The 19,680-nt window shown below is 43.6% G+C and overlaps 2 protein-coding genes across 2 annotated transcripts; one reads left to right on the top strand and one right to left on the bottom strand.

The window, feature by feature from the left end:
- Positions 1 to 8,729: 8,729 nt before the first annotated feature.
- sctr (secretin receptor) lies at positions 8,730 to 17,000 on the top strand. Its single transcript, XM_090230177.1, has 13 exons — positions 8,730 to 8,856; positions 9,152 to 9,266; positions 10,579 to 10,674; positions 12,453 to 12,556; positions 13,877 to 13,986; positions 14,233 to 14,365; positions 14,689 to 14,842; positions 15,028 to 15,088; positions 15,185 to 15,254; positions 15,343 to 15,434; positions 15,543 to 15,669; positions 16,019 to 16,060; positions 16,163 to 17,000. The coding sequence occupies exons 1-13, from the start codon at positions 8,791 to 8,793 to the stop codon at positions 16,325 to 16,327; spliced, it is 1,335 nt and encodes a 444-aa protein (XP_090086303.1). The 5' UTR covers positions 8,730 to 8,790; the 3' UTR covers positions 16,328 to 17,000.
- Positions 14,523 to 19,680, bottom strand: tmem37 (transmembrane protein 37). Its single transcript, XM_090230176.1, has 2 exons — positions 18,175 to 19,680; positions 14,523 to 18,003 (listed from the first exon to the last, which is right to left on the bottom strand). Exon 2 carries the CDS (start codon positions 17,934 to 17,936, stop codon positions 17,643 to 17,645), a length of 294 nt encoding a protein of 97 aa, XP_090086302.1. The 5' UTR covers positions 17,937 to 18,003; positions 18,175 to 19,680; the 3' UTR covers positions 14,523 to 17,642.

Genomic DNA, 19,680 nt, shown 5'->3' with positions numbered 1-19,680 from the left:
CACTGCTGCCAATGACTGGAACGAACTACAAAAATCTCTGAAACTGGAAACACTTATCTCCCTCACTAGCTTTAAGCACCAACTGTCAGAGCAGCTCACGGATTACTGCACCTGTACATAGCCCACCTATAATTTAGCTCAAACAACTACCTCTTTCCCTACTGTATTTATTTGATTTATTTTGCTCCTTTGCACCCCATTATTTTTATTTCTACTTTGCACATTCTTCCACTGCAAATCTACCATTCCAGTGTTTTACTTGCTATATTGTATTTACTTTGCCACCATGGCCTTTTTTTGCCTTTACCTCCCTTATCTCACTTAATTTGCTCACATCGTATATAGACTTGTTTATACTGTATTATTGACTGTATGTTTGTTTTACTCCATGTGTAACTCTGTGTCGTTGTATGTGTCGAACTGCTTTGCTTTATCTTGGCCAGGTCGAAATTGTAAATGAGAACTTGTTCTCAACTTGCCTACCTGGTTAAATAAAGGTGAAATAAAATAAATAAATAAATAAAAGATAACTGGTAAGGGTCAGAGACCTGACAGTGTGGTGCCAGGACAACAACCTCTCCCTCAATGTGAGCAAGACAAAGGAGCTTATCGTGGACTATAGGAAAAGGCTAGCCGAACAGGGCCCCATTGACATAGACAGGGCTGTAGTGGAGCGGGTCGAGAGGTTCAAGTTCCTTGGTATCCACATCACCAACGAACTATCATGGTCCAAACACACCAAGATAGTTGTGAAGAGGGCACAACAACACCTTTTCCCCCTCAGGAGACTGAAAAGATTTGGCATGGGTCCCCAGATCCTCAAAAGGTTCTACAGCTGCACCATCGATAGCATCCTGACCTGTTACATCACTGCCTGGTATGGCAACCGCTTGGCATCTGACCTTAAGGCGCTACAGAGGGTAGTGCAAACGGCCCAGTACATCACTGGAGCCAAGCTTCCTGCCATCCAGGACCTACAGTGCCTTGCGAAAGTATTCGGCCCCTTGAACTTTGCGACCTTTTGCCACATTTCAGGCTTCAAACATAAAGATATAAAACTGTATTTTTTTGTGAAGAATCAACAACAAGTGGGACACAATCATGAAGTGGAACGACATTTATTGGATATTTCAAACTTTTTTAACAAATCAAAAACTGAAAAATTGGGCGTGCAAAATTATTCAGCCCCTTTACTTTCAGTGCAGCAAACTCTCTCCAGATGTTCAGTGAGGATCTCTGAATGAGCCAATGTTGACCTAAATGACTAATGATGATAAATACAATCCACCTGTGTGTAATCAAGTCTCCGTATAAATGCACCTGCACTGTGATAGTCTCAGAGGTCCGTTAAAAGCGCAGAGAGCATCATGAAGAACAAGGAACACACCAGGCAGGTCCGAGATACTGTTGTGAAGAAGTTTAAAGCCGGATTTGAATACAAAAAGATTTCCCAAGCTTTAAACATCCCAAGGAGCACTGTGCAAGCGATAATATTGAAATGGAAGGAGTATCAGACCACTGCAAATCTACCAAGACCTGGCCGTCCCTCTAAACTTTCAGCTCATACAAGGAGAAGACTGATCAGAGATGCAGCCAAGAGGCCCATGATCACACTGGATGAACTGCAGAGATCTACAGCTGAGGTGGGAGACTCTGTCCATAGGACAACAATCAGTCGTATATTGCACAAATCTGGCCTTTATGGAAGAGTGGCAAGAAGAAAGCCATTTCTTAAAGATATCCATAAAAAGTGTTGGTTAAAGTTTGCCACAAGCCACCTGGGAGACACACCAAACATGTGGAAGAAGGTGCTCTGGTCAGATGAAACCAAAATTGAACTTTTTGGCAACAATGCAAAACGTTATGTTTGGTGTAAAAGCAACACAGCTGAACACACCATCCCCACTGTCAAACATGGTGGTGGCAGCATCATGGTTTGGGCCTGCTTTTCTTCAGCAGGGACAGGGAAGATGGTTAAAATTGATGGGAAGATGGATGGAGCCAAATACAGGACCATTCTGGAAGAAATCCTGATGGAGTCTGCAAAAGACCTGAGACTGGGACGGAGATTTGTCTTCCAACAAGACAATGATCCAAAACATAAAGCAAAATCTACAATGGAATGGTTCAAAAATAAACATATCCAGGTGTTAGAATGGCCAAGTCAAAGTCCAGACCTGAATCCAATCGAGAATCTGTGGAAAGAACTGAAAACTGCTGTTCACAAATGCTCTCCATCCAACCTCACTGAGCTCGAGCTGTTTTGCAAGGAGGAATGGGAAAAAATGTCAGTCTCTCGATGTGCAAAACTGAGAGACATACCCCAAGCGACTTACAACTGTAATCGCAGCAAAAGGTGGCGCTACAAAGTATTAACTTAAGAGGGCTGAATAATTTTGCACGGCCAATTTTTCAGTTTTTGATTTGTTAAAAAAGTTTGAAATATCCAATAAATGTCGTTCCACTTCATGATTGTGTCCCGCTTGTTGTTGATTCTTCACAAAAAAATACAGTTTTATATCTTTATGTTTGAAGCCTGAAATGTGGCAAAAGGTCGCAAAGTTCAAGGGGGCCGAATACTTTCGCAAGGCACTGTATATAATAGGCGGTGTCAGAGGAAAGCCCATAAAATTGTCAGAGACTCCCGTGCTACCACACGGCAAGCGGTACCGGAGCGCCAAGTCTAGGACCAAAAGGCTCCTCAACATCTTCTACCCCCAAGCCATAAGGATGCTGAACAATTCATTAAATCGTCACCGGACAATTTACATTGACCCCCCTTTTGTACACTGCTGCTACTCACTGTTTGTTTGTTACCTCTGCATAGTCACTTCACCCCCACCTACATGTACAGATTACCTCAACTAGCCTTTACACCCGCACACTGACTCGGTACCGTTGCCCGCTGTATATAGCCCCGTCATGTTATTCTTATGGTGTTACACTTTTTATTATTACTTTTTATTTTAGTCTACTTGGTAAATATTTTCTTCTTCTTGAACTGCACTGTTGGTTAAGGGCTTGTAAGTATGCGTTTCACGGTAAGGTCTACACTTGTTGTATTCAGCGCATGTGACAAATAAAGTTGGATTTGATATTACAGTAATGTTATTCACTATTGAATCCACTAGGTGGCATAACCAATCTTTTGTTTCATGTACCCTGCACCTAAACATTTGTAGGATGTGTGCACATTGCCTGGAACTGGGGGAGAATCTCAATTGCATACTTCACACCTCGCTTCCTTCCCAAAACCCATTGGATGAGAAAGCCAGAGGTCACTCCCCTCTGACCTTCTCTTCCTCCAATGGGTTTTGTGCAGTGGAGGCTGCTGAGGGGAGGATGGCTCATAATAATATCTTTCCCAAATGAGAAAACCCCTAGGTATATAGCTACAACTGGAAGGTTAAGACAACTTTTCCTTGCAGCTTAGTAGAACTTACACAGCAGGTTTGGATAATTAAGGTAGCAGGTTAGGATAATTATGGTTATGGTGAGGGTAGGGAGCAACACATCTGCCACGCTGATCCTTAACCCTGGAGCCCCCCAGGGGTGCGTGCTCAGTTCCCTCCTGTACTCCGTGTTCAACCACGACTGCATGGCCAGGCACGACTCCAACACCATCATTAAGTTTGCAGACAACGACAACGACGAGACAGCCTATAGGGAGGAGGTCAGAGACCTGGCCGGGTGGTGCCAGAATAACAACCTATCCCTCAACGTAACCAAGACTAAGGAGATGATTGTGGACTACAGGAAAAGGAGGACCGAGCACACCCCCATTCTCATCGAAGGGTTGTAGTGGAGCAGGTTGAGAGCTTCAAGTTCCTTGGTGTCCACATCACCAACAAACTATCATGGTCCAAACACACCAGCATTTCATTGTAAGGCCTACCTGTTGTATTTGGCGCACGTGACAAATAAACTTTGATTTGATTTGATGTCCCAAAAAGGGTTCGGGTTAGCTAAAATGCTCTCCTAACCTGCAACTTCAACACGGGGAAGATCTCAATTGCATGCTCCTCACATCCTCTATTCCCCTTCCGTTCTCAAAACTCATTGGAGGAGAAGGTCAGAGGGGCGGGACCTCTGGCTTTCTCATCCAATGAGTTTTGAGAAGGAGATGAAGTGCGAGGAGAGGACGCAAAGAGTATGCAATTGAGATTTTCCTTTGGTCTTTTTTTATGCTGCATTCACATGCTCATCTGAGCTTCCTATTTCCTAGTGATGTCGGAAATACAACTTAATTTTGTTCAAGTGCTTTTTGGTCAGACCAATTCTTCAACCAATAAGATTTTAGCTAGCTAAATAAGCTAAAGTTAGCTAACTTGCTTAAAATGTACAATATATGTTCAAACAAGCTACATTAGCCAAACAATATTGTAGTTGTCCAAAACGGATTTGTTGTCATCTTTTGGTTGAAAATGTAAAAGGTCAGTGGTGAAACGTCACAACTTGACAACTCGGGCAACAACATTTTCTCAGAGTTTCCCACTTGTAATTCCAACTTGGAGGGTCTTTCAAGTGAAATTTCCCACTGAACTTCCGATAACTCCGATTGCACGTGAGCGCAGCATTACACATCCCATGATGTGTTTATGGGTCCACACTGCCTTCACGAGCCACTGACAATAACACCTGCACCTAATTATACTGGCCAACAGACTAGGCCTACCAGACCTAAATTTGCCCTTTACATTTCTATTCTTTATGAATATACGGTCATACTTTTTAAAAGCCATAGGCCTTTTTAATGGCAGATTATTTGCCAGTACCAATGGTACCAGCAGTCAGTAGCAGGTTTACACAACTTCCTCACCCTCTATCATTCATCTCACCAGTCAGGCTGGTGCAGGTCATCCACAGGTCACCTATAAGTCACCCCATAACTGGTCTCAGCTGGACTGAAATGTCAGAAGCAAAACAACAACCTGTTTAATAAAGTGAATTATACCAATTGTAGGAAATCACTCAGGAAGTTTGTTACGTGTTCTCAAACATTCAAGATTATCATCAGGACACTGAACCAACACACAGATCACAATCAAAGGATGTTATGATCGGATGGCCAGTGGGCTATGGACTCTGAGCATTGTGAGTAACAACATGTAATTTCAATTTCATCCCCCTGAAAAGAGAGAACAAATATTATGGCTGAACTCAAATGTGCTGGTTGATAAAATACCTGTATTTATGGGAAAGATGTTTAAAAAGGGTATTTTGTTCTTAAATGATATTGTAATGGTAGAGTTATGTCCTTCATGGAGTTATCAGAATTGTACGGGAAGGTCTGCTCAATCAAAGAGTACAACCAATTGATTACAGCATTGCCCCAAAAATGGAGGAGGTGGGTGGCAGCGGGAGGAGGTAGGGAACTGGTCTGTCTGCCCAATATAAAGGATCAAAACTGGAGGAGGTGGGTGGCAGCGGGAGGAGGTAGGGAACTGGTCTGTCTGCCCAATTTAAAGGATCAAAACTGGAGGAGGTGGGTGGCAGCGGGAGGAGGTAGGGAACTGGTCTGTCTGCCCAATATAAAGGATCAAAACTGGAGGAGGTGGGTGGCAGCGGGAGGAGGTAGGGAACTGGTCTGTCTGCCCAATATAAAGGATCAAAACTGGAGGAGGTGGGTGGCAGCGGGAGGAGGTAGGGAACTGGTCTGTCTGCCCAATATAAAGGATCAAAACTGGTGGAGGAATAAAAATAACATAAATAAGAAAGTATACCAGTTTCATTTGAGGACCAGGATGTTGACAACTGTGCCATACGGATTGCAAAATAGTTGGGAAGAGATTTTTTATGTACCGATTCCATGGTATGAGCTGATATATAAAACAACGCAAGATTCAAGACTTTGTGCTTTTCAGTTAAAATTATTATATAGAATTCTTGCCACCAACAAAATGTTAAATATTTGGGGCATAAAATCATCGAAGCTCTGCAGATTTTGTTGTGAGGATACCGAATCAATAGACCATTTATTTTGGTATTGCCCTCAGGTAGCCTGTTTCTGGTCTCAGGCTCAGGAATGGGTGAAAATGCATAGCATTGATCTAAAATCGACCCTAGAAATAGTACTGTTAGGAGATCTGGAGTGACTGGGTCAGTCAATTACTAATATACTAATAATAATATACTCTTAGTAAAAGTATTTATCTTCAACACGCAATCTGTAGATTCTATTCGATTAGATAGATTGAAATTGTACGTTAAACATCATAGCACAGTTGAAAGATATGTGTTGCGTTTAAACACGAAGTGGGTGGCCAGCAGAGATAGATGGGATGGTCTGAGGGAAGCTGAGGGTTGGTATGGGGAATTGGAGACAAGTGGGAGTGGAGTTGCTGTGTGAGAGAGAGAATCATGGTCAAAAGATAAAGGGAAAAAAAGTCTAAATAAAACATAATAAAAGTACATTTGAATGACACTAAGTGGCAGTGTTTTTACAACTAATGCCAGTTCGCCTGAGGCTGTTGCCGTGCAGGTGTTTGTACACATGCATATACACACACTCTCATTCAAATAAACACATACAAGAACATACACATACATGTAATAGTGTCAGACATGCACACAAACATATACAGTTGGCATTGACGTTATGATTTCAGCTGTCCTTGATGTCCTTTGTTTAATATTTATGTTTTTTATCATGGTTCGTTGCTGCTTTCTTCTGCCTTTTCCTTTTTTCTCTTTAGTTCATTATCTTGGTTGTTGGTGCATTGAGGGGTTCTTTGAGGTGGGGAATGGAATTAATTGTATTTATATTTTTTTAATTCGGGGGGGGGGGGGGGGGGGGGGGCTGTGGGAGGGGTCTCGAATGGTTGAGGGATAGCTATTGGGGAACTGTGGGGGAATCTTGGAGGGTTCGGGATTCACGCGATTGTGATCATGAAAAAGGAAACTATGACATATATTTTATATCACTATCATGCACACGCACCCTCACACATAAGGATGGCTCTGTTGCGGAAAGACTGATACATGTTTGATAGTGTCTTGATGGTGTATTGTTTGTCCTTCATGTTCTAATACGTTAATGTTACCTCTTCCTTGTGTTTCTTTGTAATACATTTTATTTTAAATGTTTTTTTTAAACAACAGGTAATTTATCATTTGGTTGGGCAGGTATGGTTACAGTGCAATTGTCTTCTGTTTACACTGGTCATTAGGCTTTGATTCTTCCTCATACACTATGCTAAAAGTTGTTGACCCTAACCACAGGTATAGGATCAGGTTAATTAAACATTAAATGTTGGGAAAAATACCTGACCCTATATAATATCAGTGGTTTCGAGCAAATGCCAAACTCTCAGGCTATACTCCACTTGGAGGTGCAGAAGACCCAGGCTGCCACTTCCTCATACCAGCAGTACTCTCCCTCTAGATGGATTTAAAGCTGATCTGCAAATGATCTATATATTGTACAATGGAAAAGTCCACAATATGGCTGTAGAAGAAAGGGGCAAGTGACTTTGTGTTTTTTAAAACACATATTCCCATGTTTCTTCTTCCTCTAAATCTAAACCACACAAAGTTTCAGTATTCTGATATTTAGATCCAGGGTTCAGCACCTCACACATACCAAACAGCTTTTACAGATGTAGAATCTTAGTTTAATCACTCTTGCTGCTGGGAATGTTCTTGCATAACAGGAAATGTAAACTTGTAGTGTATCCTAGTTTTTAAAAGGCTTTCCACTTTCAAATGTCAGACTTGATTTGCCCTATCAAAAACTGTATCAACTGCTACAAAAATGTCCATTAATTATAATCCACACAATAATTTACTTTTCCTGTTGCTGCAGGATTATTTTCTTGCTGAAGCAGACTGGCTCAAATTAAGATCATACATCTGTAAATCAAACCAAAGCCCTTCAGTTAATTGTCTCCAGAGATATAACAACCCTAAACCTGTCTTTAAGAGTGGAGGCAGACCCTGAAAGGATCTGATTGATACCGGTCCACAGCTTTACCAAACACCCAGCACCATGTTCCTTCTGTCCATCCCCAGTATTCGGCCAGAAAAAAATCGATTTGATCTTAATTGACCCAGTGAGTCTAGATAACACTGACCTGCTTGTTTATCCCCCTGGCAAGCCTTGTGCTGCTTATCATTCATGTAAAACAGCAAACACTGCAGAGATGTGATACCAGGTGACACTTTTACTACCCGTACACTTCACTGTTGTGTTTTGTAAACACCACTCAGAGGTGTCGTATGGGTACTATAAGGTGTGTTTGAGCGAGTTCGAGTGCGGTGGACAGGCGAGAGTCAACTGAGAATTTACTTTCAGGATTTATTTGAATGTTCACATGAGATGAAATTAATATGCCAGAGACAGAAACAGTTCTTTAGAATGTATATAAACTACAACTCTGGTAGAATAAAACGAATAATACAATTTGGAAATTCAAATATTTAGAACTAAGCAATTTCCAGGTATGATAAAACCTGTAACATAAATGGATGTGACCAGACAGTGACAGCGTCGCGCATTGAGCAGTGGGCGGGGTCTACAGAAAAGGGAATATCTATTTTACGCTGCATCTGAAGTTTACAGTTTTGTGTAAATCAGGGTTGAGATAACCAGGACAAGACACTGTCACCTGTTTTCAGGATTTAGGCACCGAATAACTCTCTGCTTCGGTCAAGTAATATTCCTGGAATTTTCTATTGATATTTTTTGTCCAGGTTAACATTGCGCACCTGAATTGTCTCTCCTAGCGGATACCGTATAAATATATTTGTTTATTTTATTTCTCAATTTGTCTTGGCAATACCATAGCTGCAATGAGGATAAACAGACAATTGCGTAGGATTGTGCTTATAGCAGCTCTTCTCGACTTCTCTTCCAATGTGAGTGATATTCAAATGTGCTCCAATTCCTCCTAATTATTTGATAATGGATGCGTGTATATATCATGATCATGAAATTGAAAATTATAGTAGCCTAAACTATAATTGTCGCTGTCTCAACATAAATTCCTCTGAAACTGCAAAATATTATTAATTGTATTTTTTTAAAGTTTAGTTTAGGGCGAGAGAATGACATGCAGCACATTTTGATAAAGGCATATGGCTATACCCTTTCTAAATCTAAAGAAATATACTGCAACACAGAATGCGATGCAGTTTAAAATCATGTTTGAAGGTGAAGGCCATTCCTCCAGAATGTGACCCGGACTACATCTTACTCCAAGATGAGGAGAGCTGCTTCAAGGATCTGTTCAAGATCAACATCAGCCAGGCTGACTCTCAACAACCAGGCAAGTCAGTCATGCTATGGGCCATTAATGTAATCAGTCATGCTATGGGCCATTGCCATTAATGTAATCTACACAGAGGAAGAAAAGTTAAAAGAGGGGCCAGGAAAACAGCTTAGATAACAGCACATCCGTACACCACAAATCACATCCAATGAAGAGGGAGCAGTGATGGAGAGTGATGGAGAGTGGTCACTCTGGTGACCAGATCAGCCAAACACTTCTCTCCTCTGCTATATGTGGAATCTGGTGGTCTTAGTGCCCTTGTAACGGATGTGAAACGGCTAGTGACGGTGTGACGTCACTTGCTCTGAGACTTTGAAGTAGTGGTTCCCCTTTTGTGGAGCGATGGGTAACGATGCTTCGTGGGTGACTGTTGTTGATGTGTGCAGAGGGTCCCTGGTTCGCGCCCGGGTATGGGCGAGGGGACGGTATAAAGTTATACTGTTACACCCTGATAAACACACATCTGTGCTGGGAGCCCCGGGGTCATTAATATGGGAGGCGAAGCAATGTTCTTTTACCCTTTATTTTAAGGCTAGTAGCATAATACATTGGGTTATTGGATTTAGGATGCTGAATACCTCATGTTACCATGGTTTCCTGCTGGTGAGAAGGAGAGAAGGCTGTAAGAAATACAATGCAAGTGGTTGATTGAAGTGGTTAGCACTATCACACAATTGACATTTCTGATATTCCATTTGGCGAAAGAGTATGATTTGCCCTCAGATTGGCTTTAGGAAGAAAACAATTGGATAAAACATTGGACAGACAGACTAAGAGAGCGATACCTAGTCAGTTGTACAACTGAATGCATTCAATTGAAATGTGTCTTCTGTGTTTAATCCAACCCCTTTGAGTCAGAGAGGTGCAGAGGGCTGCCTTAATCGACAGCCGGCATCCGGGGAACAGTGGGTTAACTTCCTTGCTCAGGGCAGAACGACCTTGTCAGCTCGGAGATTCGATCCAGCAACTTTCGGTTTACTGTTCCAACGCTCCCACCCGCCAGGCTACCTGCCGTCCCGAGAGAGACAGATCGAGCACCTGTCCTTTTCTATCTCTTCCACTGTTCCACAGCACATATGATACCTGGGCCTAAGGGCTGCCAGACAAGCCAAGGTGATTTGGCAAATGGATGGTGATTTTAGAAAGGGACTTCCTATAACAGTAACAAGACACATATTGTGTTGGCAGCCAAATTTGTCAGGATTTGTGGTATACTATGAGAGCAATGGAATTGTTCAGCCTCCCTTGTGGAATGAATGAAGAGAACCTTTAGAATACCTGTGGATGACACCCATTATGTCTCCTGTAGAGTGCAGAGGTTTGTGGGACCACCTGAACTGCTGGCCTCATACTGATGTGGGAGAGACTGTGTCACAGCCATGTCCCAGATTCCTCCGAACCACAGGTATGCCCACATACATGACTAAGCATTCCAAGGACACTGTCACGTTCACTGTCTTCAAACTCCCTGTCATAAATGAGCCAAAAGGCGCAGCGTGCATGTAATTCCACATCTTTAATCAAAGTGAAACCTTCACAAAAAAACAGGTAAACAGAAACCGAACGTGACGCAACCGTGATGCACACAAACACTCACAGAAAATAAATAATTACCCACAAACACAGGTGATAAAAAGGCTGCCTAAGTATGATTCCCAATCAGAGACAACGATAGACAGCTGCCTCTGATTGGGAACCATACCCGGCCAACAAAGAAACAGACAAACTAGAATGCCCACCCAAATCACACCCTGACCTACCCAAATAGAGACATAAAAAGGCTCTCTAAGGTCAGGGCATGACAGTACCCCCCCCCCAAAGGTGCGGACTCCGACAGCAAAACCTGACTCTATAGGGGAGGGTTCGGGTGGGAATCTATCCTCGTTGGCGGCTCCGGTTCGGGACGAAGCCCCCGCTCCGCACGCTGATCCCTCCGCTTCCGTGGATCGTCGCCGGAGACTCCGGACCGTGGATAGTCGCCGGAGGAACCGGACCGTGGATCTTCGCCGGAGGCTCTGGACTGCAGACCGCCGCTGGAGGCTCTGGACTGCATACCGTCGCTGGAGACTCCGGACTGCAGACCGTAGCTGGAGATTCTGGACTGCGGACCGTAGCTGGAGGCTCTGGACTGCATACCGTCGCTGGAGACTCCGGACTGCAGACCGTCGCTGGAGATTCTGGACTGCGGACCGTAGCTGGAGGCTCCTGACTGGGCACCGTCGCTGGAGGCTCCGTGCCCTGGATTTTCCCAGCAGGCTCCGGGCCATGGATCATCACTGGAGGCTTCGTGCCATGGATCATCACTACAGGCTCCGGGTCATGGATCATCACTGGAGGCTTCGTGCCATGGATCATCACTGGAGGCTTCGTACGTGGAGCCGGAACAGGTCTCACCGAACTGAGGAGACGTACTGGAAGCCTGGTGCGTGGAGCTGCCACAGGGCTTACCAGGCTGGGGAGACATACTGGAGGCCTGGTACGTGGAACCGGAACAGGTCTCACCGGACTGGGGAGATGCACTGGAAGCCTGGTGAGTGGAGCAAGCACCAGATACACTGGGCCGTGGAGGGGCACTGGAGGTCTCGAGCGTAGAGCTGGCACTACCCGTCCTGGCTGGATGCTTACTTTCGCCCGGAAAATGCGGGGCGCTGGCACAGAGCGCACCGGCCTGTGAATGCGCACTGGAGACACAGTGCGCATCACCACATAACACGGTGCCTGACCGGTCACATGCTCCCCACGGTAAGCACGGGGAGTTGGCTCAGGTCTAAACCCTGACTCCGCCAATCTCCCCGTGTGCCCCCTCCAAAAAAGTGTTTGGAGTTGCCTCTCGGGCTTCCGTTGTTGACCTAACTTCGCTGCCTCCGCCTGCTTCCATGACAGGATCTCGTCCCCTGCCATAATCTCCTCCCCAGTCCAGCTCGTCTTCCAAGTTGGCGCACGCTGCTTGGTCTTTTTGTGGTGGGTAATTCTGTCACGTTCACTGTCTTCAAACTCCCTATCATAAATGAGCCAAGGCGCAGCGTGCATGTAATTCCACATCTTTAATCGAAGTGAAACCTTCACAAAAAAACAGGTAAACAGAAACCGAACGTGACGCAACCGTGATGCACACAAACACTCACAGAAAATAAATAATTACCCATGAATTATATTCATTCATTAATTTCTCTCCTCTCACAGGCAGAGTATACAGGAACTGCACAGAGCACGGCTGGACTGAGCCATTTCCTCCACATGAGATAGCCTGCGAGTATGCCTTTGAGACCCTCACCTTCCCTTTTGAGGTAGGATGATGTGATTCGTACCTGGTTCCACGAGGCGGCTAAAGGCAGCTTAGCCTCTCAGTTCAGTTTTAGTTTTATGTCTCTATATAAAAAATAGCAGTTCAAATGATTGAGTGACAGGTTGGGCATGTTCTAGTTAGTTAAATGTTGGGTAACTCAAGGGGAGGCTGTATCTGAGCCTGGTAGACCCCACCTGTGCTTTATTGGTTAATAAGACAGGTTTTGCCTGTTGAGAGGCTTTTTCTTTAGAATGCTGCCATTTTGAAGTCAGAACTCTGTATAGCCTAGCCTATTTGTACATTTCACCGTCATCTTTGAAATACCAGCACTGTGTAAATAAATCTAACACTCATTTGCACCTCTACCTGCCTGCTTCCTGCTGAATCTTTGTCCTAATGACTGCTAGAAGGCCATTATATTATGCTGATACAGCACAGAGGAGATGGGCTACGGATTTCGCGCCAACCTGTCACTTCAAAAGCGCTCAATGATCTCGGAGTCTCTGCATTTGAACTTTATGTTTATTGTGGTATAGCGTGATATAGGCAGAATTCTGTGGGATATGCTCCTCAGGAATGATGTGAATCCATAGGTGTCTTAAGTTCCAATACTCTTTAATGACCTCATATCGTGTTTTTCCTCCCTTGGCATTTTGATAGGTTGGCACTCAGTTCTTCTACAGTGGTGCATGTCTTTTTGGGCGAGAGTCAGTGGATATGGGTGCACAATAAAACCTATGATTTGATTTGATTTACAACATTTCAGTGTCCTGGGGTAAAGTAAACCTATTATTATTATTTGATGTCATTTAGGAACAGATTATGACCCAGTGTTGTATTTGGACTGGTTGCAGGTGGAATAAAAGAGTAAATCACAGTGTGAAATGTTCTGGTTCTGCTCAAAACTCCTCTTCCCAGTCTGTTCCGAGTGGTCTTCCTGCTGGGAGGACAGCAGTGCTTAACTACAGTGATTTAAGAGACAGATAGCAACGACATGGTCCAAACCCCCGCTCTCTGCTCTCTATTTTTCTGTTAGGCCAGGACACACAGTCCACCCTTACACATCTTTCTTTCTTTCTTTCTCTCTCTCTCTCTCTCTCTCTCTCTCTCTCTCTCTCTCTCTCTCTCTCTCTCTCTCTCTCACACACACTCTGTCTAGGTATCCCCCTTTCCCTTTCCCTCTCTTTCTCTCTCTCTGTGACTCTCTTTCTCTATTTCAATCTTTCTCTCTGAATGAAAAAGTCCCAACTCATACATTCATAAACTCAGAGTGCTTATAATATGCCCTTTTGGATGAACAGTGTTGTTTCTGCTTCCCCAGGCACCCAGGTCCCATGGCTACTTCCTCTATGTGCAAGTCATGTACTCGGTGGGCTATGCTATCTCTACTGCGTCTCTTACCATCGCCACTGCCACACTCTGTCTGTTCAGGTGGGTACAGTTGGGGGCCGTCCAAGTGATTTATACTTGTAGTAGATCATAAATTGTTCTGCTCATCCCTTAACATTAGGAATGACTTTTACCACTTCTCCATTTGTCTAAAATGCTTGTCTTTGTCAACTGTTTATCTTAATCTCCTGTCTTCACTGTGTCCACTGCATGTACAAGGGTCAATGGAGGAAATTATGAATATATGTATTTTATTCTATCTCTCTGTGTCCTTGGTGTTCCCCCAAGGAGGCTCCACTGCACCCGTAACTATGTCCACATCCAACTGTTCCTCTCCTTCATCCTCCGAGCCACCTTCATCTTCATCAGAGATGCTGTGCTCTTCTCCTCTGATGACCACTTCCACTGTGACTCCTATCCGGTGCCTACTACCAATCACTATTAATCCCTTCATAACATTTATTACCCAGTGACTCCTAATCACTGACTGCCAGCCAGTCAATCACCCAATTACTAAACCAGACAATCAGACCATAATTATGTTCAATCAGCCAGTCAATCAATACAAAAAATTCAAATCAAGCTTGCAAACTCAATTTTATTACGTACATGCATTAATCATATAACATTCATCTATATATAGAAACCCCTTAGAAGAAGAAGACAAGGCTCACATCCTTCCCTTCCTTCCGGTTGAGTTGACCTATCCTCCTGCCTGTCTCGGTCCTCTGTCGCCCTCCACAGGTCAGCTGTAAGATTGCAACATCGTTCTCCAACTACTGCATCATGGCCAACTACAGCTGGCTGCTGGCCGAGGGACACTACCTGTACAGCCTGGTCAGTGTCTCCCTCTTCTCCCAGAAGAGGCACCTCAGGTGGTACATCGTCCTGGGCTGGGGTAAGCCTGTTTATCTTTAGCAAACTTAAATTAACAAGACTGAAGGACAAATTTGCTAAAGTAAAATATTATACCATTGATTTTGGCTATGTACTTCTGTCCACTCAATTGGACTGTCTGGGAGCTCTAACATCATCTATTTTCTGTCTTTTCCTATTCCATTGTCTGACTGTTTGCCTCTACAGGTTCCCCAATGGTCATTATAGTAGCCTGGAGTTTGGCAAAATATACCCAGGAGAATGAAGGGTAGGTTATGTCTGTATTCAAGTATCTATGTGATAATGCTTACATGCTCCTCACATATAGATTGTGTGTGTATTCTCTCTCCCCCTGGTTTTAAAGGTGCTGGGAGAGGAGGGGACACGAGGGGATCTGGTGGATTCTCAGAGTTCCTGTTCTCCTCTTCATCGTTGTGAGTTCTGCCATAACCTTTGACCCCATAAACTAATTTGTGATTTTCTGTGAGTCAGCACCTCACTCAAAATCTGTCTCTTACGCAGGTTAACTTGCTGTTTTTTCTGAGTATCATAAGAATCCTGGTGGCCAAGTTGAGGACACAGGAAATGCATAGAAATGAGTTGAACCAGTATAGGTGAGTTACATATTATTATTTTTGACCAAAAGCTATTTAATACCTACAGAACAAAACACTTTTGTCATGTTGATGATATCTTATGTACTTGTACATTTTTATTTTCAGGAGGCTTGCTAAGTCCACCGTTCTCCTGGTATCTCTCTTTGGTTTGCACTACGTCCTCTTTGCATTCCTCCCACATAAAGTCAGTGAAATATGGAACTTTATCGAGCTGGCTTTTGCTTCCACTCAGGTACTGTAGTACCTTTATCCCACCTCTGTGGGTGTACTGTACATACAGTACATCCCTGCTACAAACTTTCAGTGTATCTACTCTTTGGTATACAGTGAGTAAAAAAACATGTTTTATTGTCACACACCGGATAGGTGTAGTGAAATGTGTTGTTTGATAGGGTCAGTCATAGTAGTATGGCACCCCTGGAGAAGATTAGGGTTACGTCAACAGATTTTTCACCTTGTCAGCTAGGGTGTGCGAACCAGTGACCTTTCGGTTACTGGCTCAACACTTTAACCGCTATGCTATTTTCCGCCAATTTAGTTTAGTTTACCTAACCCTTTGTCTGTGCTCTGTCCTATTCTAGGGGTTTGTAGTAGCAGTTCTATATTGTTTTCTGAATGGAGAGGTAAGTTGACAACCACAGCTCAGTGTCCAGTAGTAGATTATTGAGGATAGAGAGAGGGGATTGGCTGACCCTGGCTGTTGACCTTTGACACCCTATCCCCAGGTTCAGTATGAGGTTCAGAGGAGGTGGAGGCGATGGAGGCTGAAGCAGCATCTACCTGGGGAGGCCAGGTGCCAACATGGCTCCATGAGTCAGAGTGTAGGGGCCCATACCCAGGTCTCCTTCCTGACCCGGGGACCCTCCACACGCCATTCTAGTCTGGTGTAGCACATCCAGTCACTCCTCACTATACTGTACCTACGAGGCTTTGTCAATGGATAGGTGCCATGTGTGTTCCACAGTCTGTCTGTGACATTCTGACATTCCTGTTTGACTCTTGAAGGATGAGGCCTCCTTTTTATTTTTTTTCTGTTGAGTGTATATGATCTTTGACCGGCATGGCATTTAGTGACAGGACTGGACCTTTGGTTGTGGGGTCAAAACGCTGAAACATTTCTGTGCATGGGTTTGCTATTCTGACCTTTCCTCATCTTCACCTGCAGTCACGCATGGCACACACACTGCATGACTATCAGGAATGCACCTGTACAATTGTCAATATGACCAGGTATTCTAAAGGACCATGTGGACATGCTTAATTTTATTTATTGGCTTTCTAACATGTATATTCCAAGTGTTACATATGATATGTGTATGTTTAACCATGAAAACAAGAGCTGTTGTAAAGTTTAAAGGAATTTGTGTGAATGTATTGGTGACAGTTCCTAGAATTAATTTAACCATGCTATGTTAGTTATATTGCATGTGCTTCACACATGATCAATGATGGTACGACTTGATGACATCAACTCTCACAATAAATGTATTTTAAAAGTCATTATCACCACGGGGTGAGATACTTATTTTCCACCATCATTTGCAAATAAATTCATAAAAAATCCTACAATGTGATTTTCTGGATTTTTTTTCTCTCATTTTGTCTGTCATAATTGAAGTGTACCTATGAGGAAAATTACAGGCCTCTCTCTTCTTTTTAAGTGGGAAAACTTGCACAATTGGTGGCTGACTAAATACTTTTTTGCCCCACTGTACATCATGTAGCTATGAGGCCAAGGGGTTAAAAGGAAGTTACACATTAGTTACTACTAACTAAGAATAACATATGTTGTAAAAAAATAAATATATTCTACACAATCCAGAACTGTATTTCCACAAAACAATGAAGATGATTTGACTGCATATAGACAGGCAGCAGTTGTTGTTTACTGTTCCCAGTATGTGCTATTAACAAGCTGCACATGCACAAGGCCTTGAGGAATCATACACACAGCCGATCCATTCCAAAAGACCCTGTTACATCTCAGGCACTGTAACACCCATGGAGGAAGAGATGTCCTGATGTCCACTATACTCCACAGTCCTCAACCCTGGGCGTAACCCTAAACCTAATCCCAACAGGAAATCACTGTTCCTGTGACGTCTGCGTGTTTGGAACATGAAAATGCCTTCTGCCGTACTGCTGTAGCTGGACACTGCTGGACTCCTTGTGCTCTTTCACCTCTAGCATTTCCCCAGGTGGCTTCTAGGTGGTGCCTGCAGGGCCATGTGATGGATGTGGCGCTGCCATGCCGTTGAGGAAGAGCAGGAAGACTGCGGTAAACTTGCACCAGAAGGTAAGGGTGAAGCCCAAAGGAGAGGCCTGCTGCTGGAGCAGAGACACCAACACCACCACTCCCCCTGCCGACAGCGCCGCCGCCACAAGCACCAGAGCTGACCCCAGGCCACACCGCCGGCCCGAGTCCCGGTCCTCAATCACTTGCGATATGACCAGCAACTCCAGGTCAAAGATGGCTCCCACCACAGCCAGGGAGACCATAGAGCGACACAGGACCAGGCCAACCGCCACCCCAGATACACCTCTGTCGGGGTGCTCCTACTGAGACCTACAGAAAGGGGATTGAGTGAATTTGGGGTTTAGAACAATGCAGGTACAGAGTACAGTACCGACCTGTGTGACTTGGACAGAGACAAAGACACAGGGCAATATGCGACCACAGGGACATGCCTTAAACTCCACTGTAAGTAAATCTATCTGGAGTCCCGAACCCAGTTACCTTGGTAAAGCTGCTCTCCAGCAGAGTTTGAATCAGTAGATTAAGGAGAAACTTGGGCTTGAGTAGCAGATCCAGCTGTGTAGAATACAATGGGTGCATTCATTCATGTGAATTAAGACTGTAAGCATAAAAGGGAACAAATAACAGGCTATTGGATTAGTGTGACTTGCGTCAGCTCCTTGATAGCCTATTTGCCTATATTTCATTGACATATTTGTCTACTGAGTTTTCCTTAATTGATTATTCACTCAAATAAGTCTGTCACACATCGCACAAAGAGTAAAGGTTTGGGAACATCAAAACAGAGCAGGGAGGTCCTGAGAGGATTATGTGGGCTATGTGAGAGTTGGAATGAGGTGATCATAAAAGGGGATCATAAAATTAATGTACGAGAGAAAGTCTTTGAGTCTGTTGTTTCAATGAGTCTGTTGTTTCTGCACTAACACAAGCAACCACATGGGTAATGACAGAACACTGAATATCAATGAAGAAATAAACATAATGGACATGATACCATAGACAATCTGGCAAAAACAGATGTATCCTACTTATTTAGAAGCATGTATACTATATGATTTACAAGCAAATCTAACAACAGTCATTATAATTAAAAAAAACATGACTATTTACCTTTATCTGAATAGCGGTCATGGTGTTGTACTCCACTTGACCGAGAGGCAAAACTGGCAGCGGAAAAGATGTGTTCACTTCAAATATCAAAGGTTCAGTGTTCAGAGTTTATACCTGTGTATGATTAACAACCATCAATCGTAAAACAATGCAAGTCTCCTTTAAGAATAATCTCAACCGTCCCCACCCTCTAGCTATTCAGACAGAATTGATTGACTCTCCCCCCCGTAGTTATTAGAAGTCTGGTTACGGGATACTCTGCTATCGCCAGGAGAAGCAGACAGGAAGGAAGAATGTTTCTTCCATGACAGCACAGAGATTTAAACGCTGCAAGTATGGCCATTGCTGAGATTCCCAATCCCACACTATTACGAATATATACATGTAGGCCTACCCATTGTTGAGATTACTAATCCCACACTATTACTAATACACTGCTCAAAAAAATAAGGGAACACTAAAATAAGGGAACACTAAAATATAAGGGAACACTAAAATAACACATCCTAGATCTGAATGAATGAAATATTCTTATTAAATACTTTTTTCTTTACATAGTTGAATGTGCTGACAACAAAATCACACAAAAATGATCAATGGAAATCAAATGTATCAACCCATGGAGGTCTGGATTTGGAGTCACACTCAAAATTAAAGTGGAAAACCACACTACAGGCTGATCCAACTTTGATGTAATGTCCTTAAAACAAGTCAAAATGAGGCTCAGTAGTGTGTGTCGCCTCCACGTGCCTGTATGACCTCCCTACAACGCCTGGGCATGCTCCTGATGAGGTGGCGGATGGTCTCCTGAGGGATCTCCTCCCAGACCTGGACTAAAGCATCCGCCAACTCCTGGACAGTCTGTGGTGCAACGTG

This window comes from Oncorhynchus mykiss, chromosome 3, assembly GCF_057628025.1.
Source record: "Oncorhynchus mykiss isolate SJ-2025 chromosome 3, ASM5762802v1, whole genome shotgun sequence".
Classification (NCBI taxonomy): Eukaryota; Metazoa; Chordata; class Actinopteri; order Salmoniformes; family Salmonidae; genus Oncorhynchus; species Oncorhynchus mykiss.
Note: the sequence above shows the minus strand (reverse complement) of the source record. Positions and strands in the feature narration are given on the sequence as shown.

Coding starts and splice junctions, on each gene's coding strand:
- sctr (XM_090230177.1), top strand. CDS start 8,791: ATGAGGATAAACAGACAATTGCGTAGGATTGTGCTTATAGCAGCTCTT. Junction 9,267..10,578: donor GGCTGACTCTCAACAACCAG/GCAAGTCAGTCA, acceptor TGTCTCCTGTAG/AGTGCAGAGGTTTGTGGGAC. Junction 14,366..14,688: donor TCCACTGTGACTCCTATCCG/GTGCCTACTACC, acceptor CGCCCTCCACAG/GTCAGCTGTAAGATTGCAAC.
- tmem37 (XM_090230176.1), bottom strand. CDS start 17,936: ATGGTCTCCCTGGCTGTGGTGGGAGCCATCTTTGACCTGGAGTTGCTG.